We start from the raw sequence: 24,536 nt of genomic DNA, 5'->3' as shown, positions 1-24,536 counted from the left end.
AATGCGGGTCTTGTTTTATTGGAATTTCATTTAAATGAAAGATCTAAATACTTCTTCCTCCCCTTTAAGTTACATCATTTCTGGACTGGCCCTGACATTGATCATCTTGGTTGTCGAGCCTCATGTTCCTGCAGTTAAAGTTTGAGAGTCTGAACTGTTTTAAAGTGATCAGATACACTTTTGTTTGTTCTTTGTTTTTCCACTGTCAGCTGTTTTTTTTTTCGAGCATAACCACAAATTACCAACCAAAAGAACTGTTACAAGATCTCGGCATGAATGCAACACTACTTCTTTACAAATCTGAATTACATTCATTCTCAATAAAGCCGAGCATTCAGTGCCACATAATGAAAGTCATTTAGCTCTACAATCACACTCTTGTTACTGTGAGATAGAAGGCGGTCATGGAAACCAATAAAAAGCTACTGCCTGGCAGGTGTTAGCTAACTCTGAGCCTAAATTATCTTAAGGAGCTCTAGGTCGAAAAAAGATTTGGTTTCCAGTCTCAGTTAACTGCATTAAAAGTGTCATTTAAAAAAAAAAAAATTTTCTCCACAGGAAGATTTCACATTTCTACTTTCAATTCCCAATCTCCTTATTTATTGGCTAATTATCCCACAGTACTAAAATATAATACATGTTTTCATTTATCTTTCATTTTTTTTTTTATCAAAATGATCCTCCTTACTAAAAATAATGGATGACTGTGGGCGGAGGACACACTACAGTGTGGCCGCTGTAGTAGACCAGTGTGGACAGACGAGGGCAGCAGACTGCGGCTTATCTGCGGTGCTGATGACTAATCCACTGCATCAAACTTGGGATGCTGAATTTCAGGAGAGCAAACCCTTTCTATAATCACAAGTGTTCAACAAGGCGCCATGGATTCAGTCACATTTCATGTTTACAGCTGCTCAGTAACATCTGGAACAATTAAGAACAGGTTCCTTCCCCACCCCTCTCCACCCCTGCATGCCATGGAAAGGTTCTCGACACGATGGATTCAACATGAATACTAATACTACTGAATAATAAAACCGGTGATCACATCCTTGTGTAGGATTGTTCCTAATGTTCGCATTAACCATATTTATATCAATGAGGCTATGAATTACACCATTACTGAAAATAAGTAATGGATATTATTGTGTTTCACTTGATTGTTTATTCCGTGAAGTCTGAATTTTTCATTCAGACGTTTATTTGGTGAATATTTTTGGTCCCAAAAAATAATGCAACACATTTCATTAGACTTTTATTGCATAACCATGAACATGCACATGTGCACCGCATCTCAAACTAATTTTGAGTAGTGTACATCAGCTGAACAGTGGATAACAGGAGTTTGACAGATGAAAAATAAAAAATAAGACAGAAATTATAAATAAAAAAGATTTTTATATACGTCAACTTGACAGTAAACATTCAAAAGGGGAACTCATAACACAGTGTTTAGAGCGTTGGGAAGTACAGCCTACTGCATATGTGTCAAAGTTGTGTACGGCTTTCTGTGGGAGCTCTGTGGAATCTGATAGAGCGCTGAAGTGCCTTAAGTGATGTCATTTGAATCAGCATCAGCTGGTACTGAAGACAGTAAGTTTGACAATGGAACATATCTGTTGGTGTGGAGTTTTAAAGATGTGAATTTCCCAGACCTCTGCAGCTCCCTTGAGGCCAGCGTCTCGATGCTCCATCAGTCGTTACTGGCCTAACGCACCCGAATACATGACCAAACTGTCGGCAGTAAGGGTTGCACTGTGGGTACTGTAGGCATTGTGTGCAACAAGAATGAAGAAGGCATGAAATGAAGCTAAAAAAATGACATAATCTTGGGTTCTGCTGCGTTGATTTTTCACTTAAAAAAAGTCTCATGTGTCGTCAATGTTACAGGAGAGTTTTGAGGAAATGTTCAATTGTAGGTCAACCCCTAAGTTTTTTGTTGTTTTGAGGGAGAAAAAGGCTAATGAAAACATGTTTCTATGTAGTATACCCACGTTTATAGGGTTTTAATCCCAAATGGCATATATTAATGTTGACGGCACAATGACCAACGGCCTTTCTTAATCTTGACAATGTGCGGGTAAAGATGGATATGACGCAGCCAAATCAGGTTTATTTTATTGTATAGCCTAAAATCACAAATCAGCATCAACTTCGGGGGGCTTTACAATCTGTTCAGTGCAAGACAGTCTCTGAGCGTGGACTCTTGATTACAGTGAAGGGGAAAACTCCCCCCACAAAGCCACGATGCAACATCTGTGGTGGCCCGCTGTCGGCTCATTCAGTGCTGCAGGGGGAGGTTAGCATGACATTCGTCCTCATCTTACAAAATATCTGAAATCGACTAGAATAACACAGAATCCACTAAGATGCACTGGTTGAAAATGCTTTTATTCACTCATATAAGCACCCACACATGATCAAATACAGATGATAAATTGGCATAAGTAGGCACAAACAGAGCTGTCAGTTCTCTGGGTAGAAGTAGGCACACAGTACACCTGGAAAATGAGCCCCTGGTGCTGGACAGTGTTATATGAAGTGCTCTTACAGCAGGACGCCGTGTTCCTCAACACTCTCCACACTGGGGAGAAGTGCTGCTGAAATTAATTTCCTCATCAAATGAAATACAATTCTAACAATGCACCATCAAATTTCAGCACAGGGGGTCTAAAGATCAAAGCAGGAAACCTATTGTTAGAAGTCTTTCTGTGATAAACATCTCCCGTGTAATCATCTATCCATTCATGTATCTATTCAACAGTCAAACCAACTATGTGCTTCCCCAAAATATAGTAACACGCTTCCCAGCAAGAGCCGAGGAAGTCTCGCGTGTTTTAACGTAAGTAAACTATGAGATCATTCAGATTTCCCTCTGACTCAACCTTTAATAGTCACCTACACACCAGCCGTGACGTTCCTTGGAGTTCTTAAACAAGGAAAACTAACATCACCTGAGTTTCCTCAGTCCACTGCGACCGGCAACCCTTTTTTAAAAATCTTCCCTCATGATCCTTTCCATCCCTCCCAATTTCCTCTCTTTGTCCCTTCCCTCCCGCCTCAGCCCCACCCCCTACTGGGCTCAGCGCTCAGCTGCTGACGACGCGTCCTGCCCAGGTCTCGTGTTTGGTTCCCGGCTTGAGGTGGGTTATGGTCACCTCCACTGCCTGGACCTTCTCATGTTTGGGAGGGATGGAGCAGAGCTTGTAGGACACCTCGTCGCCTTCAATCGGCACATACTCGCCCTCGATGCTGGAGGAGGCGGAAAGAAAGGAACAGATCGGAAGGTTACAAACGATGAAACAGAGTTCTTTACTCTACACAGATATTTGCAGCCGAAATGCTAGCAAATTTAGCTTTGCAAGGCAAAATTGACACGCATCAAACTAGTTTTTGTGAATCATCTGCTAATACTTTTATATTTATATACATCTTCTAACCAACTGGAGGAGAATATATTCTTTCATACATGATAACAAAGGTTTTTAACCTGTTTTGTTTTCTATCTGGTAAGCAGGAATAACATTTCCTTGCTCTTTTTAAAAAAAAAACATGCACAATAACAAATTATTTTGCTTAAAAACATAAAACCCAGGAAAGAAGCATCAATTATACACAAGTATAATTGACATTGATGATGTTTTTTCAGTTGGACATATTGACCTAGAAGATAAGGAGGTCATTTAAAGGCAACGTGACGTGGCAGAAGGTTTGCAAATCCAGCTGAGAGGCTCCACTAATGAAACATAATCAGAATATTTTAAACATCAAGGTGGTTAGAGGAGTCTTCGATGATACTTCAGAACGGCAGCGACCTCCCTCTTGATCTCTCAGAGTAGATGGGCATTCATCTTCCAGAAAGGTTCCACTGTGACTCAAGTGTGTGATGGTAATACGTGGCCAGTCTGCCATGAGACTCGGTTATTGGTAAGTGCAGAACAACTTCAGTGAACGTCCCCCAGAAACAGAATAGTACTAAGAATATTACACAATATTATATATAATATGACAAAAACAACATTTCTACAGCTTTTTCAGATTTAGCACGCGTGTACGCAAACACGCAAACACACACACACACACACCTCATGAGGACCAGGCAAAATGTCCTCACAAGTAAAACTGTTCTCACAAGAAAGGTGGGATGTCAAGGGTGGGTCCACACAAGCATACAAATACAAACACACACACACACAAACACACACGCACACACAAATACACACAAACACACACACAGAAACAGAGACTTTGTGAACTGTTTCCTGTTTTACAGTACTTTTTAATTCTTTTTGCTGGTGCGTTTTTTAAGTATTTAACTGTGTGTGTGTGTGTGTGTGTGTGTGTGTGTGTGTGTGTCTGTGTGTGTATACACTGCTGACGCATAAATCTGTGGGTGATAACAAAGGCACCATGGTGAAGGTCATCAGATATTCCACTGTCCTCCTACACAATGGCAGCTACCATTCCTGTGTGTGTGTGTGTGTGTGTGTGCGCGTGTGTGACATAGTTTGTTTTCAGTGATTAAAACCAAAGCGTCCCTTGCACTCATCACACCAGAGACAATGAGGAAACACACACACACACACTCACCCTCAAGTTTAACCACAGAACAGTCTCATTTAATCACTGTGTGTTTGTGTGTGTGTGTGCGTGTGTGTGAGTGTGTGTGTGTGTGTGTACATAAACATACAGTAAACACCAATTTCCTTTAATTTCACATCATTTCCACAAAGCTTCATCAACACAAGGAGGTTCAAACAGAAGCCTTTCAGAATATGGTCATCGTCTTCCTGTATGTCGAAGGTTCTTTGGCCCTCACAAGAACGGCAGTGCAGGAAGACGCAACTATACACTCGCCTGACACAGACTCCCCGTGAAGCTCACACACATCATCCTACTCACAAACGCACACTTACTCTGAAATGTGGACAAAGATGTCTTTGCCCCCGTCTGATGGCGTGATGAAGCCGTGGCCTTTGGAGCGGGAAAAACATTTGCACACACCATAAAACAGCGGACCCTCTGATGCACGGGCCGTCCTGCACACACACACACACACACACACACACACACACACACACACACGTGCACACACACACACACACACACAAAGAAAAAGAAGAGGTTGGGAGAATACAAAAGTGAGTGATGAAGAGAGTTCAATCATGTCGGTGCATCAACCCAACACCGTCACCCACTGGTTACATAAAATAGATCAAATGAAATGCTGAATCAGCGTTCACACTTATCAGTCAAACACTTGCAGTCACATGACAGTTTACAAGACAAAACTTGTTTGCCCACAACACTGACTGATGCCTTTTAACACCTCCAGGGCAGCTCGTAGCACTCATCTGGAGCTGTGTTTCTGGCCACTGACAAATGTAAGCCCTATTAAAACTCAGAGTAAACCTGAACATACAACAAAGTGCTGCAAATCCTGCGAGAGTTTTGCACCTGGGTGCGCACATCCTAATTTCTGCTTATAAGCAGCGATAACTGCTCCCAAAGAAAGTGTCCTGCACTTCTTGGAAGTTTCCACACATGCAGCAGTGGGATTTGATTTTTTTAATCTGAGTACACTCCCAGGGAGTGGATCGGGATCGGGGCCCAGGGATCGACCTATATATTGTTTTTAGGGCTGATAATGATAATTAGCCATCAGGGACCACCAATATTAGGAAGTGATATACCGTACATATGCAGTAAAAATAAAAATCTTAGTGTCAAAATGTTAAATTTCCCAAAGTACTGTACTTAAAGCGAAACTCTCTCCAAAATGCAACCTAGACTTTGTGAATGTATATGAGTCAAACCTTCATCTAAAAGCATAATTACGGCGAAAGAGGCACTTTACCGTATTTTCATTTTGGGACAAACTCATTTTAACTGGGAGTACGGGGCACATTAGCGATATCATCAAAATCGCTATTTTTAAAACACCAAGAAGGCTCGACACAACATGAAACTTTGCTCGTAGTATCACCAGGGTCTCTACACACGAACACGAGCATTGAGAACATTGTTTGTGTACGCAGAGTTTACTAAAAAGAAAGTTTTTGGACAACTCATGTTAGCAGATGTTTCCTCCGCTTGCTGCCGTCCTGCCAGAAGTTTCGATCTCCAAATGCGACGTAACATGGAGGTGAGTTAAGGTGGACCGCTCCTGAAGCTTAGTTCCATATAAATGCACGGATAATTAGTTGTTTTGTCGTTAGCGAAAAACAATATTGACCTTTAAGTTGAAAAAGGAGCCTCATATGAGAAACAATACTAAAATCAAAAGCCGGAAAAGTCATGTGAGATATCACGTGGATGTTGCTGGAATACAGTAGCGGTCCTCCTTAAGTCTCCTCCAGGTTACGTCACATTCTGAGATCAATACTTCTCAGCTGTCATGACGGCAGCTAGCGGAACAAGCTACTGCTAAGGTGAGTTGTTCAAAGATTTTCTTTTTGGCGAGAGTTTCACTTGAAGTCCAATTTTAGGCACTTGTGATAGTTGAGTATTTCCATCTGCTATATACACTTCTACATTTAGTTGACAACTTTAGATGCTACTTTAGGCTATTACTGGTGGTGTGTAACCAGTAAAATGCTGGTCTGGGCGGGACACCGAGTGAGACCACAGCATGGTGACTACAGACAGAGAGAGGATGATGCATCAGAGCCAAAGTATAGCGCTTAAAATTAATTTGTTTTATCTCCAATTGGACACAAAAACACAGGTAACGCTTATCAGACAAATATCGGCTCCAATAATCCATCTATCCCGTATCTGAGCAAGCTGATCATGCTGCAGTTGTCCAACAGAACCAGTAGAAATCACGTGAGACAACTTAAATGAATGGGTCGAGACTGCCTTCACTGCATTCAAGATCAGGAGAACGACTGAATTCCCTTACACTTGAGCTACAGCAGCTAACATTACAGTCGCTTCAGTGGGCTTTTTCATTCCGTGTGATGCTATAGTTTGCATGCGCACATGCGTGTACGTGTGTGTGTTTGTTCTCACGCTGAGCAGGTCCTGGTCCTGCGTGTGGGCAGAGGGCTGGGAATGAGGTAGCCTCTCATGGGGGAAGGCGAGCGGTCTCTGTGTCTGCAGGGTGGAGGATGCAGGGACTCTGAGGGGACACAAACCAGCGCATTACATCATAAAGAATAACACAGGGGAAAGGACTATTTACAGATCAGAAGGACTAAACAGATGGGTTGATAACACATTAAAGCGGCGGTTGACTGACTTGCACCATTTTGCACCACCACTGTTCTGCACATTTGGTATATTTTCCCTTTCCTACTTTGCACTATTTGTTTCTACCTGACCTGTGGAGAAAGCCATTCACAATTTCACTGTACATGTGTATAGTGACAATAAAAGTATAATCTATATTCTGTTCTACAATGCTGGCAAAATACATGCAAAATTCAATAGATGATGACTTGGTATATTTCAGAGAATCACATGGGATCCCAATTCAGACCAAACAGACGGGATGACATTCTGCACGTCTGGGCATCAAAGGATTCAGGGCGGACAATATCATCATTTTCTTTTCAGACATTAGTCTCAAGATATAATTGGGTACAAAAATATTTCCTTAACATCTACAGAAAAGTCTCAAAATGTTTTTTAAAAAACACCACTAGAGAAGTGCACCCTGTGATTAGCTTTTTTTTATAAAAAACCATGACATATCAACTAAAAACTCTCTCAAAAATATATAAAGCTCCGGAAAGTGATGGGGATGCTAGCAGTCATCAGCATTCATTGACTTTTGAAAAAGGGGATGAACTGAACGAAGAAGAATGGAAGAAAGTGATTTTGCTTGCTTGTAGGTCTGTCCAGTTACCTTGACATCACTTTAATTAACAGGGTCCTTACATACATACATACAGGTGTGATCATATAGGGCCAGTTGTTCAAAGGAAATCCGATCGGATTTTGGTTACCGGATTGGATCAAATCTTGAAAATGGGTCGTTCAAAAGGGAAAGCAGGATTCTGAAATCGGATTAGATGACAGAATCCAATCCTAGTTTGAATCTGGATCAAACCTTCAGTTTGTGTTGTTCAAAACGTTTCAGTGGGATTTGGATAACTTTGATCCAAAAAAACAGGATTATCCTGATCCCAACAGGAGGTAGGATTTCAAGGTGGACTTCAGGAAGAAAATGTAGTAAAACTTTAAAATTGGTCAAATAATACATTTTTATCATTTAGTGTATAATACTTTTACTTATATTTTGCACTTCACTTGTTTAACCGTTACAGTGATAAAGTAGATAAAGTAGACATAGGCTACCAATTAAGCCTTTCAGTATAGTAAAGTCAAAATAAAATAAAACTAAAAATGATCTTGTCCCCATGAAACAATTCCCCCAAACAGATTTATATAACAAACAAAAATAATATATTACATTTTTCTGTCATTCATCACTGTGTATTAATTTCGAAGAAACAATCATCAGAGATGAACCTGTCCAAAATAATTTGTAACAATTGCATCCCTGACTACACGTCCAGTCAGTCCCTCATTCTGACAGAACACCAGAGGTTGGTCTGGTTCTTCAACAGGCACAGGTGCATCATAAACATCATCACCGAGAGGGACATTGCGTCAGGTAGCGGTATTGTGCAGGACAATACATGCAAGTGTTATGTTGCATGCTCCCTGTGGTTCCACTCACAAGTAGTTAAGACATGCAAAGCATCTCCTCAGAACCCCATTTAAATGCTAAATTGCACATCTTGTTTTGCAATGAGCAGTGTCGAAGCGTGCCTGTGCAGGTGTGGTTGCTGCAAGGAAAGGAGTCATCAGCCATGGTAGGAGTGGATAGGCACTGTCTCCCAATATCATGCCATCCGATCGGTTGGTTTAGAGCACTGGTAATCCGGATTTGGTAATCTTGAAAACTGTGTATCTGGATCAAGGTGATCCAATCCAATGTTGCTTTGAAAAATCGGCATAAAAGTAAGACGGATTACCTGATCCTGGATAGCAAAAAATGGGATTTCCAAATCCGGATCATTTTGATCCAGATTAAATGTTTTGAACAACTGGCCCATATAGATACATATGTAAATACTGTTTTGTATTTTGCATTGTTTTTGTTGTTTTGACATCTTTTTCTTGTTCATTTTGCTTTTTGTATCAGCAGGTGCATAAAATATGAACAAAAAGAAAAAAAAATGCACCTAAACACAAAGGAGACCTTATGGCTTTAATGAAATATGAACGAATATGAATGAATGCAATAAAAAGTATAGAAAAAAGACACATGGCAGTATGGGACGTCACTGTATTATTCCATACTTCTACCTCAACACTTCTAGGTAGCAATGTGAGACAGACTTTGTTATTTCATCAATTAAAGATAAATCGATATAAACAATGTATTATTACATCATTTTCTGAATGTTTCCTTTATTCTACTCCTAATTGCTGCCATTCTCCTCTGCTGCCCTCAGGACAGTACAGACCTTCTCTTATAAACATGGTGTACCCAGAAGTGGGGACATGACGAGGACATGATCACTAACAAGTTTTCAGCCGCAAACACAACTGGTCCCTTGGAACGTCGACAAGCTCAAATTGAGGTCTGTGTGGCGTCTAAAAGCTTTTAACCTTGTTTGATGTCATTACTTTTCCCACATATATCATCTCAACAGAATCATGCTCTGACAAATATGTCAGTAAGTTAAAGGTAACTGTACTTGTACCTGTACTTTTGGCCTTGGCTAAAGAGCTTGTGTGGGAAGAGCAGAGAACAAGGTGAAGTAAGGTAAGTTGAACAGCAAGAACACACTTGTCTTGTTACTTGCTGCTCCCAGAAGTGGTTGTTAATTATAGCAGCAAACCAACTTGCATATGACAATTTCACCCCTACATTACAGCTGCATTACAAAATGGCTAGATTCTCGTCGGTTTGTGCATCGCTAAGGGCTTAGATCAAACGAAGACCCCTGAGAAAATAATGTGACCCTTTGAAGTTGTAATACTTAAAGGTCCAGTTTATAAAATGAAGTACAATTTGTGGGGACCTTCTGTCAGAAATGGAATACATTAGGTTTTCATTAGTGTATAATCACAGGAGACTAAAACTGTTGTGGTTTCCATATCAAAGAATGAGCCTTTGATATCTGCAGAGGAAGCTGGTCCCCTTCCACAGAGTCTGCGATGTTGCACCGCCATGTTTCTACAGTAGCCCAGAACGGACACACTGGCTGTAGTGAGGGCCTTTTGCATATTTTGCAGTGTAATAGGTCATTTGTTTGTTGCAATCTGTAACCTTACAAGTAGAGGCTCCAAAATTCCACACACTGGTCCTCTAAAGTTTTCATGAACCCAAACCATGTTATTAACTGTCTTTATGGTCAGCATGTTTTCAGCAATAGCTGTCCAAGGTATTCACGTGACAATGTACTGACACTCTGTAATCACTTATCTATTTAGTAGTTTTGATTTTTAGTGGCGAGGTCTGCCATTCCCCTGCTGGATTCAAATAATGCAGGAAATGGTGTAGTGACTGCTTGTGATTCATCTTGCTGGCATCAGCCGCATAAAGATATCCTGATTTTCAGTCCTTGTCACGAGCTCCACCAGTGCTGGATTTTACAGCTGCCATAATGCAAGATGATAGTTTCGTCACATCCTCGCTGACTGGTAATCACCAAACTCTCTTTTATTGTGAGACATTAAACTCCAGATCCAGCACTGTACAACCGTTTTCAATGACCTAGTAGAAAACTGATGAGTAAAACTAAAGCAGGGGCGTGCCCCTCAAGATAATGCTGTACATTTTCTAACCAGCGTCAGACTAAAAAAAAACCAAAACAACGAAAGTCTTTACCTGTTGACAGTGGAGAACGTGGGGGTCCAGCAGAGCTCAGCGGAGGGGTCACCGCTCGTGACCCCTGGATTGGCGTGGCCTGAGATGACATCATGGAAGAGGTGGAGTCTAAAGGTGGGGAGGCAGGAGGGGGTGGGGTCACTCAAGCGGCGAAGCAGAGGATGTTAAACACCTGCGGAGAGGTGGACAAGAGGGCAGACTGAGAGTCTTCTAACTGATTGCAGCGACGTGCACACTTCTAACCAACATTCTCTGCTTGGCGCTTTAAAAACATTTCTTTTCAGTCTCTTAAAAAAGCGTCACCTATACCTCCCTTCTGCAACACTACCCAACAACAACCCCACCTAAAGAAGCACTGAATCCGTGACCTGCTGGTGGCATTCTCCAAACCTACAAATGTTACCATGGCAACAGCAACTTTAGAACAGGCCGACCGTGCTGCAACCCAAAAAGGACGGAGAACAGTCACCTCATTCACCTCAGCCCAGGGTCTTACATCACTAGTCATTACATCACAGTTCAACCAATCAGGGAAATGCAGAAAAGAAAACTTCCATTGATTTTGACTTTCCGTTACTGGTACACTGTTCAGAGAGAGCCACGGAGGAAAAAAAGATGACAGGAAACATTGCCAGTGGCACCAGAAGCTGGTCAGTATTTCTATAGTAGCTGACAGAAGTGGGGGGAACAGAGCGACCATTTTTCATTTGCTTTAAGATGATTACAGGTGCAAGGCTTGTGACTTACAGACTGATTAAAACGTGGAAAAAAGCTGTATGTCCCTGATAACTCCCTGTAGCTGATGACTGTTCGTACAACAGAAATGCAAAGCTGCCCTTATAAATATATCTTAACAATGGATCGATGACTGTAAATAACAAAAGGGGTCTTTCACAGTCACTAATCCAAAGCAAAACTTGTCATCTCTACAGAGCATTTTACTGTATTGCTCATTGTTTTGGTTATTGCAAACTCTGCTCTCAGCAAACTCATTGCCAGCTGCAACAGCAGCATTTTCAGTGAATACAATTGTGATAAACTCAGTATACACTACCTGTCCAGCACCAAACAGCAGACAGGATACTACAGAACTACAATAGCCGGTGAAGAGAGTGGAGCATTAATCACCGATAGACCTATGTTTTATTTTATTGTTACTGGGAGTATGTGAAGACCATCTTGGTTTTCCGAGGCTACATTAGATTACAGAATACATTACAAGCTCCTATTAGAGTGAAGGTTGATGGGGGTAATGCCACCAAAGCTGTTTGTTCACTGCCCCAAATGTCTCAAACTGTAATTCACCGATTACAATACTGTCTCCTTTTACTAACACAATGTAAACAAGGTGCCAGCTGGCTGGTGGAATTCCCCAGGGAGCTGAGGGTTTTCTAATAAGAAAACACACCATGTCTACTTGCTGTTGGCTAAATGACAAGACGTTTCCAGTAAACATCTAAATATCAGAGTAACACATGTGTTTACGGTTAAAAAAGAACGAACAAGACGGGCTCAGCTGTGTTTTACAGCCTCCTGTCTGATCTCCAGTGTACAGCTGGTAGGCGCGTGGTTTGTTTACATAATGCAGCAGAAGGCATAGCCATCAGATCCAGTGTGGACAGAGAGCGTTTTGACATTGCGTCACCCCTGATGTTTGCATGCAGTTAGGACATGGTGTAAAGTCAAATAATAATTTTTGCAAAACAAAAGGATGAAAACAAACTAAACCTAGACGGGGAACAAATGTTATACCCGCTCAACATTACCACATTAGCAGTGTAGTGGCGAGCTTGTTAGAGAGAGAGACAGAGTTGCTAACATGTTTGTGGACTCATTTCGCTGTGCAGTCTGTATACAATTAGATATACTATTAGTTAGAATTTTTTGTGTCAACTTGTTAAAATGAACTGCTATCAAGTTAGGAGTTCTCTGTATAAGAAAATGATCATCGTGACACATCTGTTACTTCCTGTCGCTGCCAGCTGACCGACAGAAAAGAAGCTCTGAGAGGAAAACCTTCAGCCAGACACGATTCAGTACTGACAAAATGGAACTGAGACAGATCAAGGCTTTGCGTTTGTTGTGATGGGTGTTCTACCTCCGTGGAATCTGGTACTTAGCTAGGACGAATAAAAGCGGGGAAGGAGCGGAGGAGAACAAGCACTGACGTCTTTCACCGGGACCGATGATGAATGGTGACAAAGGCTGCAGCACCGTGCTGACAGATGTTAACAGAGTCTGTGTTTCACTGATGTGCGCTTATCTGGAGCAGGTCTCCCATCCTGTTATGTTTTTATTCATCGAGCTCAGCATACATTCATACAGAAACACACATTGGCAACGCGAGCCTTAATACATTTTACAGTTTCGAAAAACCACACAGCAGAGAAGGGCTGATCTATCTTAACTCAATAGACACAAGGTTAATGTGATCACAGCCTCTCTGGACAGCATGCTTCCTGCTGGGGGGGGGGGGGGGAGGCAGGGTTATAACAGAGGATTCATACACACACATTCTCACATATACACACACACACACAACCAAAATATATAAACTCATTCACTCACTTACTTTACATTGTGGTGCGTTCAATCCCTTAAATAATGGGGACACAAATCAACTCAAAACCCACGAGTGAATGACTGTTTTTATGATTTGCACGCAGCTACAATGACCAGAGAACAAATGCAAGGAAATACAAATCATTAGTCGGCGTGCGGAGATAATCTGCGGTTGAGAGCAACAACAGTGAAGGAGGGAGGGTCTTTGGAAGGAGCACAGATGGGGGAGGAGGATGAAATGGAAAAGTTGCAGATAAGCAGGAGATAAGGCCTGAGGGAGGCTCGGAAAATATGATAACGTTGGTACAGATATAGCCTGTGAAGTCTTAGTCTTTTCATGCTACCTTAAAGGAACACAATGATGATTCACCATGCTTTGGCTGCCTAACTATTCACAACACTGTACTTAACATTCCTGCTGGCCTTTTTCCTGATAGCATATTGTAACTTTTCAGAGTTTGCACCTTTCAGGTAGCAGCTGCTTTCATCTTAGCCCAGAACGGTATGAATACCAAGTTGAGACCTGCCCGAGGTTGGTAATCCATCGCTGTGAACAGGTAATTGCATTTGTCTTTTAGTTGCTGTTGTGATGCAGGGAAATATTGGCAAACTATGCTTGGTGTTGCATCCAAGGATTTGGCCACTGAAAGAAGTTGTCCGAATCCCCCTGACCCCCCTGAACCCCCTTGTAATTTCCACCTATTCCCCTTACTACATATCTTGTTAAAAATGCTGTTGCTTATCAAACTGGGCCTACGACAACATGTAGGATGGCTTATAGAGCTATATACAAACAAGTCTGCACCAATTGTAGCACATTGCACACACACACACACATACAAACACACACACGGACAATATATGTGCATTCCATCGTTCTCTCTCTCACGTGTAGCAGTGGACTAAACCTCTGTCCTATGGAAATTTCCATGACAGTTCTCCCCAACCAACACGCCACCCAGGGACCCTGCTGATACAGCAAATACCAGCCCAGTGGTGCACACACACACAATCATGCGCACCTGCATATAGACCTACAATGCATAGCTCTCAGGCCAACACACACACACACACACAGCTTTGCTGAGACAAACACTACCCATGTGATGAGGCCATTATGCTGTATGGCCACACAGGTCATGAATCAATGCAGACTTCACTGGTTTAGAGTTTCACTCTGGCATTCTCTACAAGATTAAATACATTCATCTAAAACTGTATTCACAGAGGAGGAAAACAATTTGTACAGAGTTAGTCCTCGACATTTCCGTAATTGTAATGTATGTGTTGGTGCTTTGTATTATGGATTTATAGAACAGTTAGAGTGACCAAACCACTGCCAGTTTATAAAATATAGATTTCTTGTCACAGAGATTTGGGCAGCATGAAGCCGTTACAGTAGTGGTTACTGATACAACTCTCATGTTCGTAAATAAGTAAAGTAAATATGAAGTTAATTAGCTTAGCGTAAAGACCGGAAACGGCAGGAAAACAGCTAGCCTTATTTTCCCCCCTACCAGCATTTACATCTTATGTTATATCTCTGCCATTTGATACAGAAAAAAACTAAGTCTAAGAAGTTGTAGTATGTGTACGACAGGGCTATGTGGCTATATCTTGGTCAGGAGTGGTAACTTCCTTTGGACTGAACCAGGCTACATTTTCCCACCTACTCTCAGTCTTTATGCTAAGCTCAGCTAACCTGCAGCCGGCTGTAGCCATACATTTTGCCGCACAGTGCTATCAGTCTGCTCGCGGCAAACTTACAACACATTCATTCCTGCTGTCAGGTTGGCAAAACCACAGTGAGCTGCTGGGCAGGCTAGGCTTGAATGGTAGAGGTTGCTCAATTCAACAGAATAACAGCATAACTGTATTAAAATGTAGTCAATGATGCAGCTCAAAAACAAGACTCTTTCATTCCTCTTTAGAGATGTTTAACCCTCGTTATCCGTTTGATTTTGTCTGGTGCACTGTCCACTGGTTGTGGTTTTATGTTCAAGCTTTTTGAATGCTGAGTGAAGGTGTTACATAGTGTGAGAAAAGTGTACAGAGAGATGTGGAGAGTGATACATACGATTTAGCCATATATAAACACACTTCAACTCACAGAAACCTCTTATGGCAACATTCAGTCACTTGGCAGTTAAGTGTGTGTGGCCAGAAATTGAAAAATGCTACTTATGGGCTAATGCTAATAGGTGCTCAACAGGTTATTCAAATCTGCTGAGACTATTAGGGTGCAGGCAAGCAATCATGAGGTTACACCAACAAAGTCTTGAGTAATTCAAAAATGAAAACATTGACAAGGACACATCGGGAAGTAGCAGAAGAGCATTAATCCTCCATCCTTTTTCTGTTTCATTGAATCTCTCGCATGCTAACTCAGTTCCTCGTTCAGACAGGACGTAATTTCAAAGCGATGAAACAAAGGCAACATATAGAAAGAGAGAACTCAATAGGAACTAATACAGATTTCAGAGAGTGAGACAGCACTCCTGTAATTACATGTTGGAAGAGTTTATAATGGAGGGGAAAACGTTCACTGTGGGCACCGATCGTCTCCAGCTTACACAAGACAAAACTGTCGTTGTCCAATCATTTTACCCAAGTATTCCTCTTACAAATGCACTTGGCCTTGACAAGTAGTAGTTTAAAGGTGAAGGTTCGACAAAGAGGAAGAAGAATGTTTCATTACGCTCACCTAACATTGAACTTGATGCAATAGGCCAACATGGATGTCATGGACGGATTCCCCTGGTTACTTCTTGGAGCAGGAGGGTTAAAACGCTGAGATATCCACAATAACAACATCAATGGTGGATTCCTTTCAGAGTGATTTGATAAGTAAACTGGCAGCCAATGAAAATCTGAAATTACAGGGTGTCATGTTTACAACTTATTAAACTCCTATATAATGTCATATTAGGCTGCAACTTAATCATTTTACCTGAGACATGTCGCCCAAACAGTCTTTGGCACCAAATGGGGTCTCTAAAGTTGGCTTTGTCTTTACTGATGTCTTCTTTGACAATTGCCGGGATAAATGATGTTGACTTATAGGAAAGTATGAATAAAAATTGTCTTTAAGAGACAAGAACTCTCATAACAGAGTGTCTTCGTCTAAGAACTTTGTGAATCCATATCCTTCTTATTTTTCTTTTGACTGTCTATACAATATATAGCGACAGGTAATAAGTATTCATTGTCCTAAGTAGCCAGTGCTTGACACAACGTTACAGAATGTTAACGTTTACAAAAGTGAATGCTCACATCACTACCGTTATAGTTGTAGGTATTGTTCAAAGAATGGACAACCCCTAAGCCCATCGTCTTGGGCTTTCAGACTACAATTTTTTTTAAAACCGACAGCCTTGGTTACAAACTTGGGGTGTGGTGTTTGAAAGACCAAGGCATTATGAGAAAAGTAGAATCCAGCATTTTCTGAGCTTGACCCATAAGTTGGATTTAGAGACAGGATATCTCAGCCTCTACTGCTTTGATTTTTACCAATCCTTTTTACTCTAGTGAGTCTCCCTTTAAACGCTTTCTTTAATCGTGAAAGTGAGACTTCTCTGTGGTTAAAATAAACCTGCAGCATTGGAGAAGATTTAAATGATGGGATGTTTTCAAGTTTACCTAATTACAACACTTTCCTGTGGATTTTATTTTCAGATGTTTCCCTATCTCCTTAAGTTGTTTAGTAGAATTCTGCAATGGTGTTGTGCTGTAAAGCTCCAGCAATGTTTGGACATGTTTAAGGCGGTCCTGGATGCTATACTTGAGGATAATGAAGACATCCTTATCCTAAATTTATCCCTGATCCAGCAACCACATCCAAAATTGCTATCTGATATGCTTCGCACTTAATTTTGACAAACTCAGTGATTACTTTGTTCTCATCTTCAAATGTTGGTGACTTGCCGGTATGAGTTTCACTTAGCATTTTTCTCATTTATTTGTGTGATGCCATGTTGCTTATAGAAGAATTAGAAGAAAGAAAGTACTAAAGATGTTGACCTCAGCATAAAAAAAGTATGGTCTTAAACTAGATTTAGCACTTTTTGTTCATTTCGATGTAAAAGGACAAGGTAACATGGATTACACAAGAGAAAACTCAATGCTTCTTTTTTTTCATTTGCAGTCCATTATCAACTTCATATTGACGTTCTCAAATATTAGCGGAACAGTAGGCAACAGTGATAAGTCTTTATGATGAACGGTCAATGTAAGGTACATGTTAGTAAAGGAAGAACATAAAATGCAAAAACATGTGATGAACAGCTGATGATGAAGCCAAACAGCCAATCTGTTGTTTAAAAGCGAGACATTATCAGTAGGTTTATGGCAGTACACCAAAGAAGGATGTTCAAAATGAGGAAGAGACCCGCTAGAAAGTACCAGCTGTGGTCCAGAATAGTACTCATTTAATGTCAACCCTGATGCAGGCATGACTACTCCATTTATTCCTCATCTAATACTTGCTGGACTTGTGGGTAAGTTAGCTAAATCTTAATAAGAAAACTATGCATAAATGATAGTGAGGTTTGTAATTGACACAATACTGATAGCGCTATAATAATAATGAGCTATCAATATTAACTATTAATACTGTCTTTCAAATTCAGTTATGGCAAATACTTACTTGTAACAGATGTGTTGTATACTTATGTGATTGATTAACCTATAACTGATGTTTAAGTGATATATACAATTTGAAGGCCACACTATGAATTAAATGTCTGCTGTTGTTTTGTCAGGAATTCAGTGTGACATTACTGAAGTGAGTAAAGTGTCGGTCAAAGCTGGAGGCTCCATCTCTATTCCATGTCTCTATGAGCCACACTACAGAGACCATGAGAAATACTTGTGTAGAGGAGGGGTTTGGTTGTTCTGCACCATTAAAGTTGGAACCAACAGGCCACAAAATTCAGAAAAGTTTTCAATCGCCGACGACAAAAAACAAACAGTATTCACTGTGACTATTAATGATGTGACGCACAAGAACAATGGAAACTGGTGGTGTGCTGTGGATAGAGGAATTACTGATATCAGAAAAAAATTTCAGCTGTCAGTCACTGAAGGTAAAATCCACTAAAGGTTTTAAGCACATTTGAAATCCTTCTCAGATATTCCCTTATATGTCTCAGGTAATAAAATCTGGCCATGCTTAATTTGTATGATTCTTTTTGTTTTCAAGATGAGCCAATTCTGTACATGATCAAGCAGGAAGTTGAGGCATTTGAAGGAGGAAGTGTGACTGTCATTTGTTACTATAAACATGAAAAGGTAACAGGGTGGTGCAGGCTGGGTAACCCCAACTGCGTGAGTCGGACTGGATCAATTAGTGGAACAAAAGTGACCATCAATTCAAGTGTCCCACAAGTTTTCAGTGTGACAATGAGTGACCTGACGACAGAGAGCAGCGGCTGGTATTTTTGCACCGATGGACAATTTCAGATCCCAGTGAATGTAACTGTTCATGAATCAACCTCAACTACTACAACAGCAACTACAACCATCCCCAGTGTAGCAAGTAAGATACAAAACATTTAATTTTGTCATATTTTAGAAACCTACTATAAAAAAGAAAGTCTTTAAGTGCTGCATATGATATATTAACGTCAAATCTTGGAAATGTGTGATTTACAGTATAATAATTCAGCAATATAGAGCATAAAAATATCTTCGTAGAAATTTGCAATGTGGGTTAACGTGACCGTTTACATTTATTTACAGGTACACTTCCAACCACTATCCAGCACTCCTCCCTGCTTACCAGTACAGAGCCACACACAGCTCAGGCCACAGACTCCATCACAAATGGCTCAGGTGAAGACAGCCTGCAAGATGAACACAGGAGGTGTGTACTCCTTATTTTATTTCACTTTGGTACTGGGTTCATATTTGATTCAAACTGTATTCTGCATCATATTCTCTCTCAACCTTGTAATACAACACAATTAAGGTTTATCCTTTATGCAATTAAAAAACACTAATGCACATGAAAATGGAAATACATTTTTTGACTTTTTCATCAGTCAGATTGTTGGGCTGCAGGGATGCACACTGTTCTCTTTTAGTCCAACTCTATATTAAAGGTGTCTGTATTTAATACATTTTTGACTTATAAATTAAACTGATGAAAGACGAATGCATGCACAGGCCAATTTTCAATAAAATGCGCCTCTTGTGCTTATTTGTCTTCTAGTTCCACGAATATGACGATTCTGATCACAACCCTCGTCGTACTGCTGTTGCTCGTTCCTGCTGCCTTTCTAGGATGGTGGATGATAAGACGTAGTAAGTCTGTTGAAAGCTCTGCTTTAACAGATATATTCATGAGTGAATTATCTGTTATTCTAAAATAATATTTATAATATGTGTTTTAGGTAAGAGCAAACCGGGGGGATCGGACATCACTGCGGTAAGATAAAGCCATGTAGTTCCCATTATTATGTTTGGTTATTAATATAAGGTCACTGTCATCACAAGCATATTACCTCTTTGCTTGGAGAATAACAAAACATTTCACAATTTGTCCAAATTTGGACTGATCATACAGCAAATAAAGTAAACAGCAGTTATTCGCACGCATGGTCATTCCAAAGGCAGCCTCGACTGCATGCTGCTTGAGAGGTGTGACCCAGTGCAATATAAGTATTAGGTGTGTTAACAGCTGAGACAAAAACTATGTGAGACATGAAAATGCTACAGTCACCATCTTTGGTAACAGTGACAATACAATATACAGCAAGACCACTGTAAAAACATCTGCAGTGGCAGTTTTGAAATGAAAATCAAATGTAAAAAATAATTACATTGATGACATTTCGTCTGTGCTGCTTTGAACAGCTCTGTCGCACATTAATCGCCACAAACTTTCCTGGAATCGGGGCCTGTAAATAGGTTTACGTGCATTTGAGTGGTTTGGAAGGGTTGAATGGCAGTCCTGCCAGTGATAGTCCAGCTGTATTCAAATCAACTACTGTAAATGATTGTGCTGTTAGACAAGCAAAAATTGTTACATAAACTAATACATAATGATATTAATGTCCAATTTCAAATCCGCTCATCACAGGACTCCCAAACTGGGAGTGACCCTGATGTGCAATACTCCACCATTGTTCACAACAAGCATGTGGCAGCCCAGAAGAAGGTGAACCACACGAGAAAAAACATCTTGGTCTAAGACATTAAAAAACATTTGAGAACGCATTTGCCCAAATGTTACTTTGTTTGTCCTCATCCAGCAGGACAGTACACCTGAAGAGAGTGTGACATACAGTACCGTTGTCATGAGGGACATTGTGCAACAAATGGTATGTGATTAATCTTAAATTCTTATCAGCATCTCCATCATCAGTTTACAAGTCAATCAAATTGTTGTTAGTCCATAACGATTCAGTATTATTCTGTCTGTTCTTGTTTTCTCTCATTAGACTGAACTGGCAGACGATAGTGTGATCTACAGCACAGTAGTTAAATAAAAAACTGACTGAACTCTTTCTGATGTAGGTTTTATGCATAGTGTCTTTCTGTCATTTCGAATAAATCAATTCACGTGCAGTCCACATCAGTATTGGTGACTCTCGGACACTGGTGTTATTTTGTACAAATCTGCAAACATACAGGATTCAGGAAATGCACCTTGGTGCTATGTTGAGACAATTAAAGGTGTGATGACGGAAAGTTGTCAGTGTGGCTTTGACACATACGTGCAGCCCATTTTAAGTGTCTGATGGTGCAAGAACAATGTTAAAATGTTAACCAGAAGCAGGGAAGTGGAATCGTAGCTAAAATGGTTGACATCTTACCATTTAAGTACAGTATAATGATTTAACGAGCAATTCATTTTTCATTCATTTAACAAGATCCTTTGCATTTTTGCTACCAACTATATATCTGATCATCTCCTTGTTTATAATCCAGTAGATCTCATGTTCGATCCAGGGTTGTTTTATAATATTCGTCATAATCATTTGCCAGCACATTCAATTATTGCATCAAATACATGAAAATAATTCAGCTTGTTTTTGAGTGTCATCTGTCTTCAGTCAAATGAAAGATGAAATTGAAATACTTACCCCTAACCAAAAGTATTTTACAGATTTAAAAAAAATATACATTTCATTAATGTGTTTTGTAACTCAGGTTTCATATAGCTTTACTTGCTTCCTATGAACAATGGTCTGATCACCAATACAAAACAGAGCTCTATGACTATGCTTTGCCATCGAACCAAATGAACTGCCTTAAAAGGAGGAGGAAGAGAGAGATTTAACAGTTGCTATTGCTTGTTCAGTAAATCAGGAAGTACAGAACAAGACAATGCATTGGTGTTGCATGTTCATTTGCCACACTCCGTGCTGTCTCGGCGACATGGCTGTTCATCTCAGAAATCTTTTCATCGTCACGGGACTCGCAGGTCAGTCACAGGGGTCGCTTTATTTGTACAGATGATTAGTCTTATGGTCATGTCAGATGAACAAAGCACGTGTAATTACATACACATGAATATATTTTGTTATATTTAAATGTGATTCAGATAAGTGGGATGAGTGACAGCGTAGAGAATTCTGTCTATTCCAAAACAATAAACATAATTTCCAGTGGGCAGGTAATATCAAAGACGAATATTGTCGAATATAAGTAGTTTCACCTGTTAGTCACTGGAGGCAAGAACCCTTTAGACATCATTATTCAAATCCTTTCACATCTTCACTGAGGAGGGTTTATTGTTTGCTCTGGAGACTGATTATTAGGCTACCCACATTTTTCTGCTTAACCCTTTTCCCCCCAAGATACACCCACTCTTTATGTGGATCGTCAGGAGATTAAAGGATTTGTTGGAGGAGAAATAACCATCAAGTGTTACAATCGTTACCCTGGAGAAATTAAGTGGTGTGGGCTGGGCAGCTCCTGTGTGATGGGGTCTGCCGGATCAATAGAGGTCAACAAATGACCACTGATCCCAATGTTTTCACTGTGACTATGAGTGGACTGAAAAAAAGAGAGCAGCGGCTGGCATTTGTGTAGCCAAGGAGATTTCCAGATGCCAGTGCATATAACTGTTATTGACAAACCTATCGATGGTAAGCACGACAATTAAAAAAGTGTGAAATATCAGTTTATGAATATATTTCAGGTGTAGCCATTTGGTAAATTATGTGATTTTACATAGAAAAAAAGGGTTGTTTCACTCGTCGTTTTGTTTTGGATTACAGCCACTGTTGCAGCAACAACACTCTTAACCATCACTCCTGAGCCTGGGAATCTCATCGCTGGTGTTGCAGACAAAGAAACTACCACAGCTCAGGGTGAACAGCAAAGGTCCAGTATGAAGAGAACAGTGCTCCATTGTGTGGTCAAATTGAACAAAATTGTAAAGAAATCTCTATATGTATTGTTTATATAGTACCTTGGTTCGATGAGACGGTTTGGAGTTGCATTTAGTAATAAGGATTATGAACAGAATCTGCATGATAATGTAGTAATGTTTAAACACCTGTTTAAACCTGTTTGTCTTAATTACTTTGAATGGTGTCTTTTTAAATATTTATTCATGCTGCAGCGATTCAATTTACCTAATGGGCGTCATCATCCTTTTGAGCTTGTTGATCTCCATTGTACTCGTCACCTTGTTCGTCACCTACTTCACCTGGTTTATGTTGAGAAAGTGCAGTAAGTGTTGTTAAATCAATCTCGTACCAAATATTTGTGTCATTTCTAGATGTTTGTTTTTAAATACAGACTACTGGTCATTTAAAGTAACAGGATTTTTTACTGTTTCACTTTCAGAGCAGGCCAAAGCAGCAGCATCAGCCTTGACAATGGTAAGATATGATTATCTTTTTTCACAAAGAAGGCTGTAGGGATCAATAGTGTACAGTCCATTTGTTTACACAACAAAATGATCAGGGAGTATATCCTGATGTGTACATTTGGAGATAAAAATCCCTGTCTATGAGATCAAATATTGATTAAAGTGACCATTGTCACATAGAAACTTCTCTGATTTGGTATGTGATTGCAAGGTGCTCCAGTTATGGTGATTCTTCATGTCATGATTTTATCTCTAAAAAGCAATATGTAATTGACTATTGGAACAAGAATGGTAATGATACAAGTTAATGTTGTTATATTGTAAGTAGGGCTGTCAAACGATTAATTTTTTTAATCGCGATTAATCACATTTTGTCCATAGTTAGGCTAACTCGCGATTAATCGCAAATTAATCTAAATTTTTTTGGCACATTTCTTTCTGTTCTAAATGTACCGTAATGTATTTTTTTCATGTTCTTAATACTTTTAACAACATAAGAAAGGGCAAATATGCTTGCTTTATGGAAATGTTTACTCAACACTTCAAATCATGCAGGATAATAAAAGGCTCCAAAAATATCCCCTCACCCTAAATCAAAACATGGTGATATCTGCTTTTGGTGTGGGGGGGGCCCTCTCTGCATCTGCCATGTGTTTGGCTTGTAAATGTTGTAAATATTTGAGACTCGACGCACATCAATGGTAACTCATTTCATGTCGGCAGTACGTGCAGATAACTTTTGTCCTATCGACCGAACCATCTGGCAGTGTTTTGAAAGTGAATTTGCCGTTTATAAGTCCTTTCTCCATTTCCTTTCGCTTTTCAGTCCACTGTGTTTTTAACGCCAACCCTGCTACTTCTTCTTCTGATTCCCTTTCTTATTCTTCTGCCACCCTCTGGATCAGGTGCCATCGACGGCCATAAATCAAACAATGCAAGTTTCTTTTTCTTTTTTTTATACCGAGCGTTAATCGCGCACTAAAAAAATTAACGCTGTTAAGAGGATGTTGCGTTATTAATGCGTTAACTTTGACAGCCCTAATTGTAAGTGGAATTTAGTTGAAACTGCAGATATATCAAGAAAATGAATGAATTTTTTTCTATTATATCAGTACTTAGAAGTCAAAGTCAACATGTTTATGATAATATGGCAAGCCATGTCACCACCTACAAAAAGCAGAAAAATCATATTGCACAAAGAAAGTACTCAAAAGGCACACTCAAATATAAAATCTTATTACGCCATTCACAACGGCAGCTACATACAACCCTGATTCAGAAAAGTTAATTAATACT

At 40.1% G+C, this 24,536-nt stretch overlaps 2 protein-coding genes across 6 annotated transcripts in view; one reads left to right on the top strand and one right to left on the bottom strand.

Moving 5' to 3' along the window:
• Nucleotides 1-2,372: 2,372 nt before the first annotated feature.
• Nucleotides 2,373-24,536, bottom strand: part of carhsp1 (calcium regulated heat stable protein 1) — a 36,856-nt gene continuing 14,692 nt past the window's right edge. For 3 of the 4 annotated variants that reach the window (XM_030408655.1, XM_030408656.1, XM_030408654.1), the window contains 4 exons: nucleotides 10,853-11,024; nucleotides 7,015-7,123; nucleotides 4,917-5,039; nucleotides 2,373-3,252 (listed from right to left, as the gene is read on the bottom strand). In XM_030408655.1, coding sequence (XP_030264515.1) covers nucleotides 3,090-3,252; nucleotides 4,917-5,039; nucleotides 7,015-7,123; nucleotides 10,853-10,946 — 489 coding nt within the window. In that variant the 5' untranslated portion in view covers nucleotides 10,947-11,024 and the 3' untranslated portion in view covers nucleotides 2,373-3,089. The remainder of the gene's footprint in view (nucleotides 3,253-4,916; nucleotides 5,040-7,014; nucleotides 7,124-10,852; nucleotides 11,025-24,536) is intronic. The other variant, XM_030408658.1, reaches the window with a different exon arrangement.
• On the top strand, nucleotides 17,840-21,518 carry LOC115576175 (polymeric immunoglobulin receptor-like). 2 transcript variants are annotated; one of them, XM_030408653.1, is made up of 9 exons: nucleotides 17,840-17,910; nucleotides 18,175-18,498; nucleotides 18,615-18,950; nucleotides 19,154-19,277; nucleotides 19,626-19,717; nucleotides 19,807-19,841; nucleotides 20,496-20,573; nucleotides 20,671-20,736; nucleotides 20,857-21,518. In XM_030408653.1, exons 1-9 carry the CDS (start codon nucleotides 17,865-17,867, stop codon nucleotides 20,902-20,904), a joined length of 1,149 nt encoding a protein of 382 aa, XP_030264513.1. In that variant the 5' UTR covers nucleotides 17,840-17,864; the 3' UTR covers nucleotides 20,905-21,518. The 2 variants fall into 2 exon arrangements, with proteins under 2 accessions (XP_030264513.1, XP_030264512.1); XM_030408652.1 differs by having other exon boundaries at nucleotides 20,668-20,736.

This window comes from Sparus aurata, chromosome 23 (genome assembly GCF_900880675.1).
Source record: "Sparus aurata chromosome 23, fSpaAur1.1, whole genome shotgun sequence".
Taxonomy (NCBI): Eukaryota; Metazoa; Chordata; class Actinopteri; order Spariformes; family Sparidae; genus Sparus; species Sparus aurata.
The sequence above is the reverse complement of the archived record's forward strand: the minus strand, read 5'-3'. Positions and strand labels throughout refer to the sequence as shown.

Coding starts and splice junctions, on each gene's coding strand:
- LOC115576175 (XM_030408652.1), top strand. CDS start 17,865: ATGACTACTCCATTTATTCCTCATCTAATACTTGCTGGACTTGTGG. Junction 19,278..19,625: donor CTGCAAGATGAACACAGGAG/GTGTGTACTCCT, acceptor TTTGTCTTCTAG/TTCCACGAATATGACGATTC. Junction 19,842..20,495: donor GGGGATCGGACATCACTGCG/GTAAGATAAAGC, acceptor CGCTCATCACAG/GACTCCCAAACTGGGAGTGA.